Here is a 24,772-nt window from a genome sequence, read left to right as displayed (position 1 = left end):
TAATTAAAGATATCTCTTTTTTTCCCCTTGCTGGAGGAACTTAATGCCCTATTTTCTGGCTGTGAGGATGGGTGTCACAGCCCCTGTTGGTTTATCACTGAGATTTGTGTCCCGTTTGCCAGATTTTGGAAGGATTTTGACCTTACCCACCAGTTTGGCCAGCAGATCTCGGTGCTGGGTTGCTGCTGACAAGCCACGACAGGCTGGGACGCAGCAGACGAATTGGCAGCAGCCTCTGATGTGGTGTGAACGCCGGGAGCTGAGAACGGAGCGCAGGGCGGCGAGAGGACCACAGGCACCCTGAGAAACCAAAGCCAAGACGCTGAGATCGGTCTTGTCCCAGGGGAATAACCGGGCAACTCACTTTGCTCGCACCACGCAGGTGCTCGTTCACCCTGGAACCTAATGACGACGGTTAGCTATTGCAAGGACAGTCGGTCAAGGCAATAGGCAGTTAGAGGAGGGATTGGCAGCCCTGAATCACCTCAGAGCCCTTTTTTCAGCTTTCAAAGCACAAACCCTCATCGTTTTCCCATCTAAAATGAGCCGCAGGTGCTCCTGTGCCCCCCACCCCGTTACACGGTGCGATTTCCCCAAAACCTGGGACAGAAAAGGAAACCCAGCCCTAGGGCAGCTGGTGGGAGGCTGACCGGAGCAGGGGGACCCCCCCTCCTAATTAATGGGGGAATCTATAAATAAATGAGCTTTCGGGGAGGGTTTAAACCTGCCCTGTTGATACGGATGCTGAGCAATTAAATAAAGAGTCCTTACCTCTGTCGATGAGGGTGAGAACAGAAATCATGAGAGAGAGAGGCTGGCACGGATAGAAACCTTCCTCATTTGCACTAATTCACTAATCGCCACCTCCCTGAAACCATCCTCGTGCCGGCAGCAAACCGCGCACCCCAAGCCACAGCAGAAATGCTGAAAACCCCACAAACTCCTGTGTTATTTTTTATTATTTTGGCTGCAAAAAAACCTACGAGGCTGCCAAGGCAGCGAGAGGAGAGGGCCTAGTGCTGCCTGCCTGCGAAGCAGCTATTTTAAGGTTGCAGTTGCTTCGCTCAAACCGTAGAAAAAGCTGGGAAGCTGCTGGGAAATGGCTTCCTGCTCCCTGCAACGCCCCGCTTGGCTTTTACCCCCCAAATGGACCAAAACCAACGGCACACGCTGTTATTTTACCCCTTTCTCCTCCCTGTTTTTTAATCCCAAAAAAGCCAGAGCATCTTCGTGGGTCCCTGAGCCTGGGGGTCCCCCCCGCTGCACACACAAGAAGCCCCAGGTGGTAAAAAAAAAAGGGGAAAATTAGGGTTTGAGCCAAAAGAGCTGAATCCCAAATAGCCTCAGACTCTTCTGGGGGACTGAAATGTCACAGGCGCCCCACAGCACTCCCCAAAAATCCCCCCCCAAGGCTGTGCCATGGGGAAACATTTCATTTTCCCCACAGAGAAGCTGTCCCAGCGCCTCAGCCGGAGTTAAAAGCAACAGGTTAAAAGCCAAAAGCTCAGCCCAAGAGGAACAGCAAGGAGGTCTGGCTGGCTTGGAAATAATGGGGGAAAAAATGGGGTTTCTGGAGCAAAAAATGCCAGGAAACCCCCAGGATCTGCAATCCTCGGTGCACCCCCTCACGCAATGCTCAGATTTGGGGAAAAGCAACCTCTTTTCTCATGCCAGGGTCAGGAGCTGACGTCTGACCCTCCCCAAAATCACCCCCTGCGGCTCCTGCTCTCATCTCCCCCCACGCAGGTGGCCCTCGGCGCTGGGGGTCTGGAATCTTTCTTTCACCAGCATCTTTATTTCCGAGCACGACGCGAGCGCGCGTCCGGCAGCGTGCACGGCGGCAGGGGGGTGTCCGCCGGCGGCTCCCCGTGTTCTCGGGGAGGTGGAGCAGCCCACGGTGAGCCGCGTCCCCGCAGCCGCCGTCGCTCCCCGCAGCAGCAGGCGCAGGCGGCGGCCAGAGAACCGGCAGCTCTTCGGCCAAGCGGCTCCGCATCCTCCAGTGGGAAGACGGCGACCGGGATACGGCGGCTGCATTCCACCGTGCTGGGGTAGGGGCATCCCCCCCAAAGCGGGGGGGTGCAGGGACACCCCCCGCCCCAAGCCGGCTTTGGGGTGTGGGGTGGGGGGGTCTCTGTGCTTGCTGGGGTTGGGATTAGCGGGGGGGCGGCCGGAGGGGCCCCCTCGGCGGAGCGGAGATGCTGCCGTGGCGCCGGAGCAAGTTCGTGCTGGTGGAAAACGAACGTAAGTGCAAAAGCAAGAGCCTGGGGCCGGGGCTGAGCTACGCCGCGTTGCTGGCCGGTTTCCTCCGCTCCTGCCCGGACCTCCTGCCCGACTGCCCGCTCGAGCGGCTGGGCAGCGTCTTCCGCGGCAGACGCCAGAAAGTGGAGCTGAACAAGGAGGACCCGACGTACACGGTGAGGTACCTGGGCAACGCCGTCACCCTGCACGCCAAGGGCGAGGGCTGCACCGAGGAGGCGGTGGGCAAGATCTGGGCTAAGAGCGAGGCAGGGGCTGGCGGGGCCAAGATGAAGCTGACGTTGGGACCCCAAGGGATCCGTATGAGCCCTTGTGAGAAGGGAACGCGCCGGCCGGGCCACGCGTACCTCCTGCACCGCATCACCTACTGCGCCGCCGACCGCCGGCACCCCAAAGTCTTCGCCTGGGTGTACCGGCACCAAGTGAAGAACAAGGCGGTGGTGCTGCGCTGCCACGCCGTCCTGGTCTCCAAAGCTGACAAGGCGCGCGCCATGGCCCTGCTCCTCTACCAGACCTCCGCCTCCGCCTTCAACGAGTTCAAGCGCCTCAAGAGACAGAATGACTGCCGCCACGTCCAGCAGCAGCTCCTGGGCGACGCCATCGTCCCCTTGGTGCCCCTCCGCAGGCTGCTCAACGCCAAGTGCCCCTACCGCCCGCCCGCCGAGAGGGCCCGCTGCGCCCCGCGCCTCAGCTCCATCCTGGAGGAGGAGGAGGAGGAGGCCTTCGGCACCGGAGCACCCCGAGGGGACGGCGGCCCCAGCGAGCGTGCCGCTGTGCTGCGGCTGGCTAGGGAGATGCGGGGGTGCAGCCTGTGCGGCCCCCGGCCCACGGCGTGCTGAGCAGCAGCGGCAGGCCACCCCGTTCCGGGGATGAGGTGCCCTCCCTGCGCCCCAAGCTGAAGTCGGACCCTCCTCAGGGACAAATATGGACCAGACAACGGCTTCATTTGCAAGGAAGACCCTTGGGGGGTGGGTTTGCACCCCGGGGACCCCCCCCCCACGGCCCCCACACACGAACCTACTCCCGTGCATCCTCCGCAGCGGCCATAATAAACGTTAATGTGTGTTTTCTGCGGTGTAACAGTGCCTGTGTCTCGCCTGGACCCAGCCGTGGCAGATGGGAGAGAAATAGTTAAGCTCAGCACGGAGGCAGTTTAGAGGGGGTTTATACCGATTTACCCCTCGAAAGAGAAGCCGAGCCCAGGGAGGGTGGGGGTGCTGCGGGGTCCCCAGTGCTTTCCGCACCCTCCCTGCGGCACCGAGGGCTGGTGAGAGCTGCAACGCGTAGTCATGGCAACTCGGTTTTTTAAATATAGAGCTGGGGGGGGGGGTGGCACAAGGCTGCCTGCACCGGAGGGGGAGCTGCAATGGGGGTTTGGCCCTTCGGATCCCCATCGGAGAGCGAGGCTTGCCTGCAGCCCTCGCTGCCCACCCCAAAAGCAGCGCCAAGGCCCTGAACATCATTAAGTTACCAAAAATTACCGTTTTTTAACTCCCCTTGTGCTGCTTTCCCAGAATAAGCAAGGGCAAGGGGTCAGGTGGGGGGAGCAGGGTGTTGTCCCGCCCCCAGGCTGACCACAGCCGTGCATGAGGTGCAGAAGGACCCTACAAAACGGGGCTGGGGGCTGCGTCCCCACAGGCCCTGTGCTGAGCCATGTCCTCACAGTGTGGGGGGGCCCTTGGTGGCCGTGGGGTGCTGCTGCCCCACACCCCCGTGACGAGGTGTAAATACCCCCCCCTCCCAAGGCACTATAAGGCTGGGGTTTGGGCAGATCCCCCACCCCTCCAGCCCAGGGGGGAAAAAGCTTTGGCCTGACCACCTCCCCCCCCGGCTTTGCAGGGGGCGCTGGGACTTGGGCTACCCCCCCCACCAGGGCCCTGCGGGGGGCATTGGAGCTACAGCCCCTCCCCGGGGTCCCTGGAGGTATTGGGATTTGGCCTCTGCTACCGCAGTCCTGGGGGGTGGCTGGGATTGGGGCTAATCCCCCTCCCAGGGCCTTGTAGGGCCGGGGTTTAGCCTCCCCCCCCTCCAAGACCCCGGGGGGGATCTGGCCTGCTCCCCCCAAGGCCCCGGGGCTGGGATTTACCCCCCCCGAGGCCCTGTAGGGCCGGGATCTGGCCCACCTCCCCCCTCCCAGGCCCTGTGGGGCTGTGATTTGGGCTTCCCCCCTCAAACAAGGCCTTGGGGGGGCTCAGGGCCCTTCCTGCCCGGTTGGGCCGCCCGCCCCGCGCCCTGGCGGACCGCGTCTCTATGGTCGCCGTGCCGCCTGCCAGAGCGCCGCGGGTGACGTCATCACTGGGCGCCGGCGGCCGCCGGCTGTTGCCGCGGTAACGGCGGCCATGGAGGGCGGCGGGCGGCCCTCGGCCGTGCAGGCCGTGCTGCTGGCCGCCAGCACCGCCCTCACCGCCCTGCTCTACTCCGTCTACCGGCAGAAGGCCCACGTCGCCCGCGGCCTCGAGGTGGGTGCGAGGGGCCCCCGGGAGGGCGCGCACGGGCCCGGGCCTGGACCGCGGCCTGGTCCCCTCGGCTGAGCCGCGGCCTCCGTTTCCTCCCCGCAGGGCGCCAGGAGGGTCCGGCTGGATGGGGACCTGCGGGCGGTGCTGCTGGAGGCGCCGGGGCGCTGCGTTCCCTACGCTGTCATCGAAGGTAGGGGCAGGGCCCGAAGCGGGGGCGATGGGGGCGCAGCCTGCCCCCAGCTGCCCCCGCACCGGGTGGGTTTCATCCCCAGCCCCACGGTTCTGCACCCATCAGCTCATCTCCCTGCTCTCAGGCGGCCGCTGCTTATCCTGACGGCTCAAAACACAAACTCTCACCTCTTCACCCCCCCATCTTGTTCAGATACTGCCCATACTCGCTGTGCACAACAAGAAATAGAGCAAAAAATTAACAAGTGCCTCACACGCGCTTCGGATTTGTCTTTCAGGCGTGGTGCAGTCCGTTAAGGAGACCCTGAACAGCCAGTTTGTGGAGAACTGCAAGGGCGTCATTCAGAGGCTGACGCTGCAGGAGCATAAGATGGTGTGGAACCGAACAACCCACCTCTGGTACGTGCCCTGCACCCACAAACATCCGGCTTTCAGACCGGCTGCGGTGCCCTCGGAGGGCTTGACACCCTGAAACGACTTCAGGCGTGGCCAGAGTGACCAAGGTGCCCCAGACCGGGACCTCACAGTGGCCCCGTTACAGCTGCCAAAACGGGGCACGTGTGGCTGTTTTCAGGGCTGTAGCCTTTCCGAGTTTGTGTAGGGGCTGTAGAAGAGGAGCATGTAGAGTAACCCAACGTGGGCAGAGCATTTATCAGCAGCCCTGCGTTGTTGTTACAGAGGTGGCTGCAGGACGGTATTTCCCGAGCAAAACGACCCCTTCAAAACAGAAATCCAGTTGGATTTGGGCAATACCTGCACCCAGGGGACCTGAGGATGGTCCCCAGAGCAGCCTGGCCCACGAGAGGCTGCTGAAACGAGAGCACAGCCATGCTCTTTGAGCCTCGGCTTTGATAACGCTTATCAAATTTCCCTGTGTGGCAGGCAGCACTTCTCCTGGCAGGGCGGTTTCTAGCAGCCAGGAGCACCACGGGGAGATGAGGGGGAGTTAGGTGGGCCAAAGCGCTCTTGGAAGCCCACGCTGCTTCTGTGGGGACTGCAGAAGAGTTGAGGTGCAGGCAGAGGGCCTCGTGCATGCCCAGACAGTGCCACGAGGGGAGAAGCTTCACTCTCCTGTGAGTCCCACCCAGGGAAACTTCGCTCAGGGCAGGTGACAGCTGGCAGTCCCCAAAAAAAGCAAGTCAGCCCATGCTGTGTTTCCCTGCTGGCCTCGGGGGAGGCATTAATGCTCGCGTTTGCTTTATCCCCTTCTCCTTCTCCAGGAACGACTGCGCGAAGATCATCCACCAGAGAACCAACACCACCCCCTTCGACCTGGTGCCTCAGCAGGAAGGCGCCGGCGTCACCGTCAGGGTGATGAAGCCGCTGGAGGCCGCCGAGCTCAGCCTGGAGACGGTGTACGAGAAATTTCACCCCTCCGTCCAGTCCTTCACCGACGTCATCGGCCACTACATCAGCGGAGAGCGCCCGAAGGGCATTCAGGAGACGGAGCAGATGCTGAAGGTGGGCACGGTGCTGACGGGCGTGGGAGAGCTGGTCCTGGATAACACCACAATCAAGCTGCAGCCCCCGAAGCAGGGCACGCCCTACTACCTCAGCGGCGTGGATTTCCACTCCTTGCTGCAGAAACAAGAAGCGAACGCACGGTTCTGGAAAATCCTGACCGTCGTTTTCGGTTTTGCCACCTGCACCATCCTCTTCTTCATGCTACGGAAGCAGTACCGGCATCACCGCGAGAGGCGGCACCTCAGACAGATGCAGGATGAGTTCCGGCAGGCACAGGAACGCCTGACGCGCGAAATGAAAGCGGAAGGCGGAGACACGCTCAGAAACCCCTGCGTCATCTGCTTGAGCAACGCCAAAACCTGCGTCTTCCTGGAGTGCGGGCACGTTTGCTCTTGCAACGAGTGCTACAGGGCTCTCCCCGAGCCCAAAATGTGCCCGATCTGCAAGCAGGCCATCTCCAGGGTGGTTCCCTTATACAACAGTTAAATTTCCGTAGTCGGAGGGGAAGCTTTTGGCATTAAAGCTGCCTCTTGTGAAGGGGTTTTCTCGCCTCGCTGCTTGGGTGGTTGGTTTTGGGGAAGGGGAGGGAGCTGGAGCGAGGGGAGCGCTTTGACTGGGGTACAGAGCCGGGTCTTAAAAGGTGACGGTCCAGCTGATCAGGGCTGACATTGTGCTCTGGAGGTTTTTTTGGGGAGACGAAGAGTCCTCGCAAAGGGCACGGCGCTGGGCTGGGAGATGCAGTTTCAAGCTCTTCAGTTAAGAGTCAGACTCTCGGGGTTTGTGTCGTGGGTTACTGAAATACCCGGCTTATAAAAACGTTGTGGGGGGATTAAAAAAGGGATTACAGCTTCTGGGAGGCTGCAGAATTTGGGTGAGCTGCCACCCGGCTCCGGGGAGTGACGGAGCAGGGTGGGCTTTCAGAGAGCTCGTGTGGGGGTTTGGGCAAACACGAGTCAGCTCGTGATCCTCCACGCAACCCGTTTGTGACCGCGTGACGCCGGGACGTGAAGGTGAGGTGAAAACGCTGTGGCTGATTTCTGCGCTTGGCTGTGAGCTGGGATAGGAAATGGGGTGTAAAGGAATAAAAGAGGACGCAAAGTGTGTTTGCCTGGGATCGTTATGTGACCTGAGGGGGGTGATGGGACCTGCACGCTGCGCCAACCAGCACCAGAGGACGGTACGACCAGCACCAGAGGAGGAGGGCACGTCGCTGTCTCTTGGGGTAAAGGGGGTGGCATCAAGCCCCTCGGCGCCGAACCCGACACCAGTCACGACAGACACCGCTGTCCCCGTGTCTGTAACGCGGGCGGTACCAAAATCCCCGACTTTCACACAGAAAAGGAAAATTCCCCCCCCGACTCCTCCGTTTTGCCATAAATCACGTACGGTAAATGCACCCGAGAGGGTTAACGAACCCCAAGCGACGCTTCAGTTAACATTTGCTGTGGGGGGCACAGAGTTTGCAATTAGAGAAACACAGGGGCGGGGCGGGGGGGGACCCTGTTTTGGGTGCCTGGAGTAGGAACAGTCGAAATTCCCGGGCGTGCAGCTGCCCCCAGGTTTGGGGGAAGACCCCGCGCTCCGTCCCGTGCCTGCGGGCAGCAGAGCCGCTGGCATCCCCCTCGCTGGAGGGTCCCCGTGCCCCGGTGTGTGTAAAAGGAAATAGTTTTCCATCGACTGCCGGGAAAAATGCTGAATTTAACAAGGAAACGGGTTCTTTCCTCATTAAACGTTAACTAGACGGGCCGAGCAGCGTCCGAAGGCCGCTCTGGTTGCGCGGCACAAACCCACAGGCTTGGTTTTTTCCCCACCGGCCCCAGAAGCGGGGCCTTGGGCAGCCCCAGCGCCGGGGAGGGCCGCATCCAGCCCACCCGCCGGCTGTAGATGGCAGTGGCTGCCTGCCTGCACGCTGCCTGTGTGCTGCCTGCGCCGGGAAAGGCCAGAATCCCAGTGGGAACAGCCAGAATCCAGCTCGCTGGTGGGGACGTCCCCCCTCTCCCCACAGCTATCGCCCTGCCGCTCCCTTCTGCTGCTGCCAGAAAATAAAATCTCCTTTTATCAGCGGCTCAAAGTGCATCGTGGGGAAAAAAAAAACAACAACCAACCAAGAAAACCCCAGGAGTTTCCCCAAGGGATCGGCACCACCAAATCACACCCCGAGTGCTGCCATCTTCCTGAGAGCGCGGATTTAAGATCCAGACCAGCTGAGACCCCGACTCCTTGTCTTAAAAGCAATTTTCTGCTGTAAAAATCACATTTAGAGGCTTTTTTTTTTTTTTTGGCTGTTACTGCCCCGTGCTGTAGGAAGGCTTTGCCTTTCCCTCCCCAGCTGCGGTTTCCTGGGGACCAACCACCCCAAAAAGCCTCGTCCCCTCGATGGGGACAGCGGGGAGGTCACCCCCCCTCAGGCAGAGGGGTGCAGGATGCGGCCTCGAGCCTCGGCATTTTCCCCACAGAACGGAGCTGTCACGGGAAGCCTAAAAATACGCTTTTGGGGGGGCTGTGCTTCCCCCGTTACCTTTCGCCTCCTGTTTTCAAGCTTTCCCCCGTGATATCTCGGGCGTAGACGCAACCTTATGTAAGGAGCTGACAGCTCGGAGGTGTGCGGGGGCGCGCGGGAGAGGGGCTCCGGGAGCTGAGGATTTCAGCAAATGAAGGGTTTGGAGATAGGGGTAAAGTGCCCCGGCCCTGGTGTCGCAGGGGCCCCTGTCCTCCCCGTGCCCCCGTCCCCAAAACGAGCCGGGCTCCCGCTTCTGGAAAAATCCGCTGGCAGAGATGTAACGCGACCTTGTGCAAACAGGGTTTGTGCTGCTGTCCCCCCCCAATTCCACTTTACAGGGGATGCACCAGGGATGCCTGAACCCCCCCACAAAGCTGTTGACTTCCCCAAAACAATAGCCCCAGCCTTCCCACCGCCCCTTGGCCAGGCTGGCTCGCCTTGCTGGACAATAACCTCAACGACTCGTGCTGCTGCGGCAGCATCGTGGGGAAAACCCTATGGAAAGCTCGCGGTGACCCAAAAGCCCTTCCACAGCCCCCGGGGAAGGCTTGTGCAGGGACACATCTCAGGGGCCGACAGCACCCAGACCAACTCCCTGTGTCACAGCCCCCCACAAAGCACCAGAGGTCCCGCAACGGCTCATCTCAGCTGGGCTCTGCAGGGCAGACGTGGGGCTGAGCCCGCGCTCCCTGAGGACAGGCGCTGGGCTCCCCAGATAGGGCTGTGGGGCAGCTCTGGGCTCCCCAGATAGGGCTGTGGGGCAGCTCAGGTGCAGCTCTGGGCTCCCCGGGGATGCTGCGGGGCAGTTTGGAGCTCCCTGGCGATGCTGTGGGGCAGCTCCGGCTCCCCAAGGATGCTGTGGGGCAGCTCCGAGCTCCCCAGGGATGCTGCGGGGCAGCTCCGAGCTCCCCAGGGATGCTGCGGGGCAGCTCCGGGAATGCTATGGGGCAGCTCGGGGCTTCCCAAAGATGCTGTGGGGCAGCTCCGGCTCCTCAAGGATGCTGTGGGGCAGCTCGGGGCTCCCCGAAGCCGCGGTGGGGCTCCCCGGGGCCGCTGCGGGGCCGGCCGGTGGGGCAGCCCCGGGGATCCCCGGGGTGCAGGGAGGGGGGGGCCAGTCCGCCGGGGGCGGTGCCGCTGCCGGGCCCGCCCCGTCCCTCCCGGTCCCGCCCCCCGCTCCTCTATCGCCGCCGCCGCCGGAGCCGCCGCCGCAGCCGCGGAGCCGCCAGCAGCGCCGGGCCGGGCCGGGATGTGACGGGGCGGCCGCCCCGCGCCCCGCTGCGCCGCTGCCCCGGGCCCGCGGGCCCCGCGCCCCGGGAGGCTGTCGGGGGGCGGCGGCGGCGGCGGGTCCCCCCCCGCCGCCCCCATGTCGGAGGGGCAGCTGGCGGGGGACGCGGCCGTGGGGCAGCTGCCCTTCCCCGTCCGCCTCCGCGGCCCCGACGGCCTCCTCGCCGGCGGGCAGGGCAAGCGGCCGCCCAAGCTGGGGCAGATCGGGCGCAGCAAGAGAGGTGGGTGCCGGCGGGGACAGGGTCCTTCCCAGGGGAGGGGGCACCGGGCGCATCCCCGGGGCACCGGGAAGTGGGGAGCGTCCCCGGGGATGGGGCGCGGTGCAGCGGGTACCCCACGGGATGTCGGACATCGTGTCCCAGGGACCTTCCCCGGGGATGGAGGACACTGGGGACCGTCCCCAGGGACAGGGCACGATGCACCGGGCTCCCTGGCGGACGTGGACATTGTGTCCCAGGGACCTTCCCCGGGGATGCAGGACACTGGGGACCGTCCCCAGGGACAGGGCACAACGCATTGAGCTGCCTGGGGGATGTCGGACATCATGTCCCAGGGACCTTCCCCAGGGTGTTGGGTAGCAGGGACCTTCCGTGGGGACAGAGCATCGTGCCCTGGGCACTTAGCCAGGGTGTAGGGCAGCAAGGACCTTCCCCAGGGACATGGCATTGTGCCCTAGGGACCATCCCCAGGGTGCAGAGGAAAAGGGACCTTCCTTGGGGACGAGGCACCATGTCCCAGGCACTTTGCCGGGGCGTGGGTACCATCCCCAGGGACAGGGCAGCAGGCACCATGCCGGGGTGTAGGGTACCGGGTACCCTCCCCAGGGACAGGGCACGGTGCTCCGGGTACCCTGGCTCTGCCACCAGCTGCACCAGGGCTGTGGGACCCTCCCCAAACCCACCCCGGGGTGACCTTGGGCGAGGGGAGCACAGCGGCAGCGCCTTCATTATGGGTATGTATTTTTTTTTTTCTGCTTTCCAGTGGTTATTGAAGATGATAGAATTGATGATGTGCTGCAAAATCTCTCGGAAAAGGCCCCTCCTGGTGTTTAAAGCCTCCCTGGGAACGCTCGGCTGAAGCTGGGGAGACCGGGGAGGGGGGTTTCGGTTTACAACGGCACAGGTTATCGGCACGAAAATACACCACAAAAAAATCCCCCCGACACCGCAGCGACCGCGCGCTTGGAGAGCCTGCAACCCTCACCGGGAGACGGCGGCGAGCGAGACAAAGCCCAACGGCAAATGAAAAAATAAATAATAGATAAATTAATTAAAAATAATTGGAAAAAATAATCACCTGCTCCAAAAGCCCCCACACCCCAACCCGCCGACGCGAGGGATGGACGGAGGCGCCGCGGCTCCGAATTACTCGTGATTTCTTTCCTCGGTCCGATGAACCTTGCGCCGTGCTTAGATCGGGGGGTAAGAGGGAAGGGGGAGGCAGCCCCTGGGGTCTCCCCCCCAGCCAGGGTCGGTCCCAGCGGGCACCTTGTTTACATTAATATTTAATCTTGCAAAAATGAATCCGTGCACTTGGATGTACCACGCTGTCCCCTTCCTTATGGGTTGGTTTTTTTATGTTGATGTCTTTGGATGTTGGAAAATGATATAAAAAATATATATATATTTCATTTTAGTCACGTTTTAAGGTTCAAGGGGGGAAAAACAAAACTTTTATAAAGGAAGGGCCTAGAGGCAGAATCGATGGTTTATTTTTTAAAGCTTGTACTTCTTGGTTGCTGTGAGCAAAGGGACAGATTTTATATGTACGGGGAGGGTGGGGGGGACGCTCGGCTTTTCTAACTACCTTGCAGTCTGTAGTGTGGGTGATTTGTGTTTTTTTTTTTTCTTTTTTCTTATATTGTGGCAGTTTCCTCTCTTTAATAGACTGTATTAAAAATATATATATATAAAAAAATTATCTAATGTAATCACAAGAGTGCCAAACACTCGGAGATGCCGGAGGGCAGCGATTCCCTCCCCGAGTCGAGCAGCGCTCGAGGCTTTCTGCTCTTTCTAGGGGCTCGGTCGATCTCTCGTGGGGTTTTCTTTGACTTCTCTTTTTCTAATCTTTCTTTTTAACTATTTTGCATGACGTGCATATAAAAAAAGGGGAAAAAAAAAAAAGCGCCTCTTGCGCGAGGGCTTGGTTTCTTGTTTGTTTGTGACTGACAGACCTCAAGGCAGGTTTTCTTTCCTCCTTTTCTTAAATATTGTGTATGTTGCACTTTTATCCACTACACAGGGCTATTTCTGCAATGTCCAAATAAAAAGGAAAATGAAAATGGAAAAAAAAAAAGAAATAAATCGATGCGGATCTGCCGTGCTTTCCCGTGTGCCGCTGGGGCCCAGTGCTGCGAGCATCCCTCCCCGTCCCCCCAAATAATGCCACAAATAACCAAGGAAAACCTCACCGCTCTCTGGCATGGATCCCCCTGAATAATTAATTATAATTAATATTATTTATGGGATTTTTTTTGTTGTTGTTTGATGGGAAAATGCCTCCAGGGCACAAATTTAATGGGAAAATGCAACGTGAGGTCCTAATAGCAGCTGCTGGGGATGGGGACCCAAAAAGGTGTCTGTCTCCTTCGCTGCTGGGGAAAATGGGGATTTTCATCCCAGCATCACCTCCCCCTTCCCCCCCAAACCCAAATCCCATCCGATTCCCTGCGAACGCCGTCGTTAATCATTGCCCAGGAGCGGGGCAGCGTAGTAAGAGCTGTTCTCGCTTGTGACCGAGGGCACGAGCGAACCTGTGCGCCGGGGGAATAAAAATATAACCACAGAGGGGTAAACGGGTCCTGGAGACGGGGTTTTATCACAAAGGAAATAATATATTGCAATAAAAGCAGCACTCTGCCGAGCAGAGCAGGCGCTGCTTCGTACTGTGATGGCCTGGGGGGGCAAATTGATTAATTTGGGGTGGGACGTGGAGCTGCTGCTGCCCAAACACCCCCACTGTCGGGGTGCCGAGGCTGCAAGAGCCTGCACAGCGCTCCCCTCCCCAGCACCTTGGCTATTTCTTTCTCCGTTTTCAACCCACGCGGCCTCTCAGGGGTGCAGGATGGGATGGGGAGATTATTAAAGTGCTCCCTTGAAAAAAAAACAAACAAACCCTAAGTATTTTAATTTTTTCCCCCAGCGGGTTCAGCTCCAAGGTCGCAGCCGCGTGGGTTGGACTCGGTGGACACCACCAACCCTTTGGCCCCAGAATTTTGGGTGACCCGACACACCTGCAAAGCACAAGATGGGTCCATGGGAGGGTTTTTTTATCCCAATTTAATGGTTTTTGCCCCAAGCATCATCCAAGCGTGAGCCCAGGGCTTTGGGGAGAGCAGACGCAGCCCACAGAGGAGCAGAGCATCCCGCATCTGCGCTGGGCACCTCATAGGACACACAACCATGGGCTGGATGCTGGCGCCTGGTTAATAAGGTTTACCAAAAAGCCCCCGTTTTACATGAAAACCTCATCTATGGGTCTGCCAGACCCATTTAACTCCTTTCTCACATGCACGAAAAAAAATCCCTGAGCACCCAAATCCCCCAAAACCCAGACTGAGTGGTCCAGGGATGGGGTCCGTGAGAGCCCCCCCAAAAACACCTCAACACCCAGGAGAAGCCGGGGATGAACCGGAGAAAGCCCGAGGGGGAAGGGAGGCTGAAAGAAGAGGAGATTCTGCTGAATTATAAACCGCTCTTCGGTTGCATCTTTCATGCACGGCGCATAAATAATGGAGCAGGAGAGGCCGGCGCGGCGGCGAGCTCGCTTACGGGGAGGACGCGGGATGGAGGGGCGAGAAGGGAAGGATGAAGGATGGATGGTGGGGAAAGCTGTGCCAAGAGACCGAGCTGGGGATCCCCCGGCCGTGCATCGCCAGGAGATGATATTCTGAAGGAGGATTCAAGGATTAAGCTGGCCCCAGGGCAGGAGTTTATCGCATACATTATTTAACAGATGGCCCAACGCAGGCGGCCGGCTGCCTACGATCTCCCCGGTGACCTTGGCCGGGAGATGCCGGGGCCGGGCAGGGAGCCCGGTGCCACCGCCGGGCTCCGGTTACGGGGATCAGAGGAGGGGGGGGGGGGGGGGCGGGGCGGGAAATAAAAAAATCCCTCTGGGGACCTGGCACCCAGCAGCTCCAGTGCCAAATCCCCATGGAAACTGCAAAAAACCCCACCCCACCCAACGCTGGGCCATATGGGCTGCTTGTTTTGGCAGCAGTGGGGGAAAAAAAAGAAAATGAGCAGTTTGCAGGTTTATTTATTGAAGGAAACTCGGCACCTTTGGAAAGAGCAGGGGGCTGAGGGGACAAGCGAGCGGCAAAGGTCCTGGCCTCACCCAGAGCACTTGCAAATCCCGCTCCCGACGGCGCTTTAATCCTGTTTCCCCGGGGATTTCGGCGTTGAGGGAAGGTGCTGAAACACTTGGTCCCCCAGCAAAGTCAGCCCCAGCCCCTTAACACCCAAGAGCTGGCGGGGGGGGTATTTTTATCCATCTCTAAATCTGCAGGTTTTAAATCCCCGCAGTGATTGTGGCATGACCCCTTGGCACCACATAAACCCCCCCCCCGCCAGGGATGATACCAGACCTGGTGGATGCCCATTTTGGGGCTGCATCAGTGCCCCCCCATCACTCATTTCCCACATCACTTGGGCAATTTGCAATAACTCATAGAAAAACACCCCAAAAAATCAAGGGCAATGGGCTGCATCCGGGGCAAGAGAGCTCAGGGGAGTGGGTGAATCCCCCAAAGTGCTTCCCCCCAAAGGACACCCATGTAGCAACTGCCCAAAATAAATAGTCTTTTTTTTTTTTTCTCCCTACCAAAACTAGGGCACGTTAAACTAGGCCAGCGCTCCCCTGCAAAGTGATTTATTTATCACGGTGGGAGCGAGGAGGGACGGCGTGGGACGGGGTGGCTGCAGAGCAGCGTGTCCAGGGCAGGGATGCTCCTTCCTGCCCCAAACGCTGCACTTTTGGGGGAGAAAATGAGGTCACTTTTTCCTCTTTTCTTGTTGAAAAAAATCATAATTACTCCCAAGGGGGACAGTTTTAGCGACCTTCAGCTGGGAAGACACAAAACGGGCCGTTTCAATGGTATCAAACCCCTTTTGATCCGTTCGCTTGAGACTGCTGCTGCTTTCAACCGCGCGTGGTTGATGCCTTACGCTGCAGCGTTACTGACATAAAATATGCTTTAGCAAACTGGAAAAAGGATGAAGACATGAAGGAGATGCTGCCCTGCAAAAAAACTCCATTTTTTTTCCCTCCCCTCTTAAAAACCCAGCAGCATCCTGCTCCCACACTCAAGATCTCTCTGCCAGGCGATGGAGCCACGGGCACTGGGGCTGGCCGTGGGGGATGTGGGGTGCAGCACCCTCCTGCCCGGTGCTCCCCCATCAACCGTGGTCTTGGGTTTGTTTTGGTTTTTTTTTTTTGCTTAATTTTTCTACACCTTTGGGTTTCACCCCAGGAAAAGGGCTTCTCACAGCACAGACCCCAATTATGTCTTGATTTGGGGGGATGCGGGTCCCCCATCCCTGGGCTCTTTGTCCCACAGCCACTAGAGGCCACTGAGGCTCTGTGATCCCACCCGATTTATTCGCTTGGGACACTGGGATGCAAAGTGAGCACCCAAAAGGCTAAAACCAGGGGGAAAATACTATAAATGCAGAGAGGCAGCAAGATGGAGAGCAGGGAAGGGCTCATCCCTAAGCTCCATCGGTACCCCCAGGGCATCCCTGTCCCAGGGACCCCATGGGCGATGGGGAAAGCGCTTTTCTCACCCTAAATCTGCTCAAGCAGGTTTTTTGGGCATCCCCCACCCCGAGCTAAACACCTCCAGAGGATGGGGAACTGCTGCCCCACCTGCAGCTTCACTCCTGGGCCAGTGCTCGGAGGAGCTGGGGTCACCAGAGATTTTTTGGAGGGGTCAAGCAGCTGCACCCAGGATGCGGCATTTCCCACTTTGGGAGAATCCTACAAAAAATAACCCCCAAATCCCTCCCGCTGCCTGCAAGCAGAGCTGCCTGCTTCCCCAGGCTTCTTCTTTTCTTTTTGCCTGGAGTTAGAGTTTCCAGGCTATTATAAACAGCTGTTCCTGCTAATGAGGAGTAAGGGAAACATCAGACATCTTCATTTATACATCATTCAAGGTGTCAAACTGTTGCATTACCATAACAAGTAGGAGACACCTCACCAAAAAATGACAAAAGTTTCACTCAGAGCTAAATGCAGAAGCAGATGCTCAAATAAAAAACCAAGCCCGAGCAGAGCACCAGGCTCTGCAACCCCACCAATGTTTTCCCTGTTAAATATTCAAGGTTTATATTCAATCCTGCAACCCAGGAGCATTTTTACACCCTCAGCAGGCAGGTGAGGATCCCCACTGCCTTCTCAGGCTGCCCCAGTTCCCAGCCTCATCAGATTTCCAGATAGAGATTTTCCACGGTGGTTTCTCCGCTGGGTTTCAGCGGGATGTGCCTGCGATAGCCATCACCCAACCTCCTGCCAGCCACGCGCCGCAGGGGTTACAAAGGAAACCTGAGGAATTAGGGCTCCCCTCCATGTATTACAATTATTAATATATATTTTTGTAGAGGTGCACGTGTGACACCCATACGAGCCCTTCACTTTGAAGGTCTCAGTCTGCCTGGTGGCTTTTGGGCATCCTCCCACCCCGCTCACCCCTTCCTGTCGCAGTCGATGGGCAAGCATGGAAAAAGGGGAGCAAAGCGCCTGCCACTAACGTCTCCCAGAGCATCAGCCCCTTCCCAGGGTGGGGGATAAAAGAAAATAAAGCAAAATAAGCAAACCACAAAAATACACCCCCCCCCCCTCCAAGCAGGCCATGTGATTCAACACCCCAAAATACCCGTTGGTGAGTCACGCCGCGGGGTGCGGAGCTGGGGCTGAGCCAGCTCTGAGTCAGGCCGGCGGCACAGGCTGTGTTTGCTCTCCCCCCCACCTCCCAGCTCCCTGTTTCCCATTTTTGCTCCAAACCCGCACAAATACAAACAAATACGCCGTGACTCAGAGGCACATGGCGGGGCTCAGCCCGTGGCACCCCTTCCTGCCTCCCCGGCATCCCCGACGGTGCCACGACAACAGGGCCAGACACACCAGCATCTCACAAAAGCCAGGCCTGGGAACCCGTAAAGTATTTAAAGGGGCTTTTTAAAATGTGTGTTTTTGGAGGGGGACACACGCACACAGGAGGTTCTTGCTGATGCCACAGCAAGGAAGCACTTAGGGGTTTCCAACCAGCTCTAATTAATGAGCATTTCCTCAGCTTAGCATCATTTTAAACCCAAAGCACTAACTAATTCCCCTCAGTCACAGCCAGAGGAAGCAGATACAGAGCAGAGACGACGGGGTGAAGGCCCACGCCCGGGGCTCCCACATCACAAGGGGTGGTGGGTGCTGGCAGGGCTGGGACAAGGCTCAGCTCCCACCTGGGTGCAATCTGGTCCCAGCCCTTCCCAAGCTAGAGCACCCTATAACATCCTCAGAGAGATGGAAAACAGCAAGAGAGGAGGTCTTGTCCTCCACCTAGTCTTGGAGAAGGTGCCTTTGGAGAGCTGCCCCAGGTTTATTTTCATCTGATCTGGACAAACACACGGGGGGAAAAACTGACAGCAAACAAACGCTGTGCACTCAGTCGGGTGGCAAACGAGATCCGGCGCGCTGCAAAGCTGAGCTGTGTGCTGGGTTTAACCACCCACGGGGTTTAACCTCTGGGATTCTCCAGGCCAGGTTAATCCCCAGCCTCGTCGCCCAGGTTAACGTGCTGTCCCCGCGCCACAGGTTAAGGGAAGGCAGGAGGCGAGTGGCTGTGAGCAGGATGAGACCCCGGCAGCATCCTCAGCATCCTCAACCAGTTTCCATAGCGACAGGTTCGGCCCTAAATTGGCCACGGGTGCTGGGGAAGCAGGGGCGAGGAGGGGGCTCGGAAGGATGCATAGCACAGCAAAAGATGGCGTTTAATTTAAAAAAAAAATAAAAAAATCACTTTTCACCTTGGTGCACCAGCAGCGGGTGCCAGGGGAGGCTGAGCTGCAGCCCAGAGACCCCCGCCCAGGCCAGTCCCATTGGGGGTTTGGGGAGGTGCCCCCCACCCCATCGCCGCTCAGCACAGATCCTGGTCAGCCCGTTTTGGGTGCATCAGCCTTCCCAGTTTAATTCCCAGCCTGGCTGGGAAGTCCAGAGCCCTGCTATAGCCTCTCCTGGCTCTACCCAGGAGCAAACAGCCACGAGACCCCAAAGCATTCATCCTACAGCCCTGAACACCAGAAAAAAAAACCACATCCAGGGATGCTGCTAGCAGGAGGGAGAGCTCAGGCGGGTGCACGGATGCTCCACGGATGCCTCCGGGCCCCCGCAGCTGCCCACCCCCACGGCACTGTTACACAAGGCTCCCGGCGCTTGCATAAGCTGCAGCGGCGTGCGCAGCCCCACAAAGAGCGGAAAAACGAGCGGGGACCACGGCCCCAAAACTGTGCTCTGGGATGGGATCTGTGCCCTGAGCCCGTCCCCTGGAGGGGAGTCCCGTGGGTCCCGCAGCGGGGACATCGCGCAGCCAGAGCTGTCCCTAAATGTGGTGGCGTGACCAACCCCATCCCTTCACCATCCTTGCTGGGGAGGACCCAAAAAAGGAGGAATTCAACCCGCCACAGCTCCAGCCCAGGTGAAAGGCTGCTTAAAAACCACAAAGCCAGCGAGCAGGACGCAACCCCAGCCCTACAGCACCCAACACTCGCTTGCCTCCCCATCCAGCCCTCGGACTGGGGGGTGTCCCCAAGGGAAAACCGCTTTTTAAAGCCTTTTAACGGAGCAGGAGGGGGTGTGCGACGGGGAAGCGCTTTGCAGGGCTCGGGCAGGCTGGGAGCAGCTCCCAGAGCAGCACAGGTGCGGGTGGGCATCACCCTGCGCCTCCCAGCCCTCACCCCAGGAGGGATAAGCACTGCCTTCAGCCCAGGGCCGCATCACCAACCCAGGGATGCGTTTGACCAAACCCCCCAGTACTTCTGCACGGGGAAGCTCGCCCTCTTCGTGCACCAAAACATGTTGTTTCCACTCAGAGTGGTGCTTTGGCATCGGCTCATCTCCCCAGCTCGCACAAGCACATGGCAAGAGAGGGCTGCAAGGAGCTGCAACTACAACCAGACCCCTTCTTCTAAGGGATTTACCCCCCCCAGCCCGGGTGACCACACTTCCCAGGGGTTGTGTCCCCCCCAGACCACTGTGTCAGGGCTGGGGCCAGCGCACCCCGACCCCTTCCCACCCTGCCAACCCACCTACGCTACCCACATTCCTTGCACACAGAAAGGGTTAACAACAACAACAAAAAAGCCAAGAAAGCCCCTAATGGAGTGAGCAGGGAGGGAGGGGACCTGGCAGACCCTTGGCTTGGCTTTTTGAACACCTGCAATACAATATCTGTGTGTTCAGGAGATTCAGTGACTTCAACAACTAAAGGGACCTCCTGAGAGGCTGCGCACAGAGGGGACAGGCGCTTGCAGGACTTGGCTCACGTGTGCTCAATCCCAGCCTGGCGCACCTTCCCCTGGCAAAGGTGATTTGCAGATAGCACAAAAAACCCCCAGAAAACCAGAAAAGGCCATTGCACATGGGGGAAATTCTCCTGGTTTAAATGCAACCTCCAAAACCAACACTGCAAAGCCATAGCCATCCCCGGAGCCAAAACAAACACTTACCGGTGACTCTTGGGCAGTGACACCAGCTCTTTGTGGCACGAGGGAACAAATTTCCATCCTCCTTCCTCACGTGGACTGGGGAACAGCACCGTGGGGCCAGCAGCCACCCCAAAAGCAGAGCCCTGGGGCAACCAGAGCTCACTGGCAGGGTCACACAGCCCTACACATTCACCCAGCCCTTCTCTAAGCCTCCTCCCTCAACCTCAGGCCTTTTATTGCCTTCAGGATAAATAAATTACCAAAAACTCAGTGCAGCTGTCCTGGGTGTGAGCACAGGTGGGGGAAAAACCACCCCAAAAGGGCCCAAACCCCAGGTGCTAAGAGCTCCCAGCCCCAAGGTGAGCATTAAACCAGCTGACTGCTACTAAAAAAAAAGACATTATTAAGGCGATACCCAGTGAAGTGCACGTGTGGGGCCCCCAAAACCCCACCAAACCCTCTGTTTTTCCTGCAAAAAGAGAGGGGGGAGAGCTGTGGGAGGCAGCGAAGGCGGCGTGCGAAAACCCCAGGGCGGCCGGCAGCTATTTCTGCGCCGTGTCAGCACCCACTGACAGCAGCCGCGGTTCGCTTCGCCCCGCGAGCGCCCCTGAGAAGGCAGCAGAGCTATTTTATAGATAAAAATCCACATCTAGAGATGTATTTCTATGCTATCCCCTGCGGCGCGCTCGGTAGGATGGCGAGGCGTGATGCTCGCTGATTTTGGGTGCAAATCTTGGGAGTTTGGGGTCAAAGCGAGCTGCTGGCCACGGGGTCTGTGTTTAGGGGGTCCCAGGACTCCTCATTTCCCCTTATGCGATGGGCAGAAGCCCCTAGAAATCCCTTATTCCTTCTTTATGCTCAGGGTCACTATTTTTCCTTAATTTCTGGGACTTGGAGATAAAGCGAGGCGAACGCAACCGATTGTGTAACGTTTTGCTCCAAAAGCTTCTTAAACAGCCACATATTTCTATTGGATTTCCCTTGCCCTTCGCTGCTGATTACTGGAGTATTTATATATAAATAGAAGCTGTCTTCCCCATAATCTGCTTGTTTCTCCTAATTAACTCCGGGCTCTTCTCATCGGGCTGCTCAGCCCCGGGGGTTTTGGGGGTGCCGGGACCCAGTGGCGCTCAGTGAACTCAAACCTGCCAAATTTTCCTGCTGTTGGTGAGGGAGCAAAGCCCTCCCGGCCCCCAAATCCTTGGAAAAAAACCCTTTTACAAACTTTACATGCTCAATATCAGCCCCAGCATCCTCGCCATCCACCCAGCCCCCTGCTCGGGGGAGCACTCCAACACTATTTCTTCCTCCATCCTCCCAAAGCTTTCCCCTAATTTATGGAACGTCGCGATTCGTTAATTATTTTAATCATTATTACTCATCTTTCTCCTTCTTCCTCCCCCCCTTCAATATTTCATCCTGGGCTTGTCAATCTCTTTAATAGCTGTTTACAACCTATCATCAAATCTTGCATAACATCCACATGACTTCGCTCAGATGCCTCCGACACCCAAATGCTGCCCCTCAGCTCTATTTCGGGAGCGATAAAGCCCACGGCACCAACCGGCTGCATCCCCCGCCGCTGCGCCCGGGCCCCGGGATGGGGAAAATCATGAAGGAAAAAACATCCCTGAACGAAAACAATTTTGTAGTTAATATAAAATAACCTCACGCTGCTCCCTGGTCTGGGGTTTGGGGGCGAGGGCTTGTTTGGGTGCTGACCCCCTCCCAAGCACCGCAGATCTTGCTCTGGTGCATCCCAGGAGCAAGAAGCATCCGGATCAGCCCTGGACCGCTTTGCGGATGCTCTCGGGGGGGCTGTGGCTGCAGCATGGCCCCTGCCCCTTGCTCTGCCCAGCAGCAATGGGGGACACACACATAATCTGTGAAAAAGCTCCTTTTCCAGCGAAGTTCTGCGCCCCGCGGCATCGCGGGCTGGGGGGCGGACGGGGGCAGAGGCACAATCTGTGCCTCAAGGCGTTTCGGCACGTTGCCAGCCCTTTTCGGCAGGCGATGGCTGGGTTGGGGGACGGGGAGGGACACGACGGCTCTTTTTTAAGCTCTCCCATCCTCCTCCTCGCCCGCAGGTTTCATAACCCTTCAAAGCAAGGCGAGGCTCCTTCGCTTGCCGGCTAACGAGCCCCCGTGGAGGAGAAGCCGTGGCCCTGGCAAGTGGGGATGTTCGGCAGCAAAATCTCCACGCTGCGGCATGTGTTGGGGCAGGGGGGGCGCAGAGGGGTCTCTGCGGGGTCCCACCATCACCGTAACCCCCCTGGGACCCACACCAGCAGCCCCAGGGCTGCAGTTTTACCCCAATTTGGCCAGTTCTCTCCCCAAAACGCCCCTTGGCACCGATCACGGCGCGATGCTGCCCGGGGCTGGGAAGCCCCTCCCTCCCCGCGTGCAAATATTTATTTACACAGCGTAAAGGGGCTTATTTATTAGGCTGACAACTGTATCCAAACTAATTTCTCTTAATAAGGCACTTGTGGTCACCCTGGCAACGGCATCGGAGCACCCTTGCTTGAGGCAACAGCTTAACCGGGTGAAACCCCCCTTGGATGCAAAGGGAGATGCTGAGGGGGACCCTCTGGAGATGCTGCACTGGAAAGACCCGTCCCCACTCCTGGGGACACCCACTCGGTCCCCGGAGAAGATGGCAGTTCCCAACCCCTCCGAGCAGCCAGCCCTGCTCTCGTTAACGGCCCAATTAGCCAACCGAAGGGCACCTAATAAACCAAGGGCTGCTGCAGCACGGTGGGCAGGCACGGCCGGGCACTTTTTTAGCACACGGCGGGTCCCTCAGCTCAGTCTGGGGTGAGATGATGGGGAAAGCAGCGTTTTCCATCCAGCAAAGAGGGGCAGTGCTGGGGCAGGGCGGAGGATTTGGGAAGGGAAAGAGGATGAGGAAGCAACAACCAACCCCTGCCCCAGTGCCCTTCCCCGGCGGGCGCAGGCAGGGAGCTGGCAGGGGTGCGGGGATGAGATGGAAACACCCAGCCCTTCTGCTCTGGTCCACAGGGGGCAAATTGGGCCGTAATTGCCTATTTTTTTTTAATATATGTATATATACATAGGGCACCCAAAGCAGGAGGGCAGGGGAGCGGGTCCTTGCGTGCCAAGAGGAAAATAAAGGATGACGTAGCTCCTACCTCCTGCTTGGGGCTGGGAAACACGATGGCTGCTTTATTAATACCTGTAATAACAACACTAATTAAGGAAGGTGTAGGATGAAGGCGGAAGGATTTCTGCATCCTTCCAACGGCCTGGGTGACAGGGTGAACTGCTGAAAGCCCCGATACTAGAGACAGAGGTGGCAGCAGGATTTCTCTGCCTCATAGAAGAACTAAACCCGACGGCCCCTGGTTTTTAAATCCCCGGATCCCCCAGCCTACAAAGCACTGTGCAAGTCAGACTTTGCAAAACACAACTCCCCAGAACCCAAAGGAAGCTTCTTCCCCTCTGAAATCCAGATCCTAACTCGTGCACTAAATTAGGATGGAGGTTTTTTTAGGTTTTTTTTTTTTTCCCCAGACAGCTGGGGTGTCCCCGGGGAAGAGGGCAGGCACAGCCCCAGAAAACCCACCCCGAAACAAAGGACTCAGCACCAGGCAGTCAAGCAGGCTGGGATTTACTGGGACAACACCACTTCTGCAACAGAGAACGCGACTGCGCCGAGGCACCCGGCCGGCAAACCCGCAGCGAGCGTCACCACGCTGGGGACCCCGGAGAGGTGACACCCAGAGCAGAGACCGGAGGGATGCTCGTGGTCCCTGGCACCGGTTTCCCTCCCATCTCCCCCCCCCAGACACACAGACACAAAACAGGAACCTGCTGAAACACGGTGAGGCTGCTACATGCCAAGGGAGGGAGCGAAAGGCAACAGGTTTCGATGGGCTCCACGGGCATTGCGGCGACGCCGGAGGCGACGGCGTGTGATTCCCTCCGTAGGCACTTGATCTGCGAGGTTGCCACCATCCAGATCCTGCAGAATGGCCTGTCCTTGGGGCCACCAGGCAGACCCCAATGCCACCGGGTCCGGGCAGCGAGCTCGATGCGTTCCCAGTCAGCAGAGAGCGAATTGGGAGGCCTGGGGGTGAGGGCACCCAGCTCCTCGTGCAGGGTGCATGGTGGTGACGGCGAGTGTCCCCACGCCTACCGGGGTCCCAGGTGCCAGGTTTAAGGAGACTCACCCCCTTCGTGCCCCGGCATGGACCATCCTGGAGCATCCTCTGATGTTGAGCTGGACAGAGGTGTCGGCAGCGTGCACGGCGCAGGTCGGGGCTGGAGAAGCGAGAGCAGAGCTGAGAGCAGTGTCGGGCTCTGAAACGGGGTCACCTGCCTCATCCCCTTTTCCTTCCCTGAAAGCCAAGGGGATGCAGGAGGTGCTGCAGCGATGCCGTACGCTCCCCCCTGAGTGCAGAACAAGGGACCCATTGACTCCAGGAGCCCCCAAAGCGGGGGGGACGCTCATTTGGCCAGTGGCTCCAGATTAACGGAGCGCTGGGCAGCTCCTGGGAGCCAGCCTGGGTCTGTAGGGAGAGCCAAGGGACGAGAAACCAGCTCACGAGTAACGCCGGGAGGGCTGAGATGCACGTGCCCCGCGGAATAAACCCTGCTCTGGTAAAGCCACGGGGACCAGGGGAGGCTGTGGTGGGCAGGGAGCTGAAGGAAGGCAGAAAACAAGAGGCAGGTTTTGCTCGTGAGCTGAAATACTCCCGACCTCCACCAGCTCCGCTCAGGAAAAAAGCAAAAGGTTTTGTGCGAAGCCGATTCCTGCGCGCGACGCTTTGCTGGGGAACGGGGGGATGCTGTCCTCCACGGGAAGGTTTCAAAGGGCAGACGCTTTGTCTGAGGAGGAAACACCCTTTCCCATATCCCCGTTTCCCAGCTCTCTGCAGCCGGGCAGTTTGCAGCTCTGACGC

At 58.5% G+C, this 24,772-nt stretch overlaps 3 protein-coding genes across 3 annotated transcripts; all 3 read left to right on the top strand.

The window, feature by feature from the left end:
• Positions 1–2,195: 2,195 nt before the first annotated feature.
• On the top strand, positions 2,196–3,095 carry FAM43B (family with sequence similarity 43 member B). The gene has a single exon (XM_068415163.1). It carries the CDS (start codon positions 2,196–2,198, stop codon positions 3,093–3,095), a length of 900 nt encoding a protein of 299 aa, XP_068271264.1.
• Positions 3,096–4,563: 1,468 nt separating this feature from the next.
• Positions 4,564–7,466, top strand: MUL1 (mitochondrial E3 ubiquitin protein ligase 1). The gene is made up of 4 exons (XM_068414870.1): positions 4,564–4,715; positions 4,815–4,902; positions 5,180–5,300; positions 6,122–7,466. Exons 1-4 carry the CDS (start codon positions 4,596–4,598, stop codon positions 6,849–6,851), a joined length of 1,059 nt encoding a protein of 352 aa, XP_068270971.1. The 5' UTR covers positions 4,564–4,595; the 3' UTR covers positions 6,852–7,466.
• Positions 7,467–10,191: 2,725 nt separating this feature from the next.
• On the top strand, positions 10,192–12,470 carry CAMK2N1 (calcium/calmodulin dependent protein kinase II inhibitor 1). Its single transcript, XM_068414876.1, has 2 exons — positions 10,192–10,370; positions 11,131–12,470. The coding sequence occupies exons 1-2, from the start codon at positions 10,229–10,231 to the stop codon at positions 11,199–11,201; spliced, it is 213 nt and encodes a 70-aa protein (XP_068270977.1). The 5' UTR covers positions 10,192–10,228; the 3' UTR covers positions 11,202–12,470.
• Positions 12,471–24,772: the final 12,302 nt, after the last annotated feature.

This window comes from Nyctibius grandis, chromosome 17, assembly GCF_013368605.1.
Source record: "Nyctibius grandis isolate bNycGra1 chromosome 17, bNycGra1.pri, whole genome shotgun sequence".
Taxonomy (NCBI): domain Eukaryota; kingdom Metazoa; phylum Chordata; class Aves; order Nyctibiiformes; family Nyctibiidae; genus Nyctibius; species Nyctibius grandis.
Note: the sequence above shows the minus strand (reverse complement) of the source record. Positions and strands in the feature narration are given on the sequence as shown.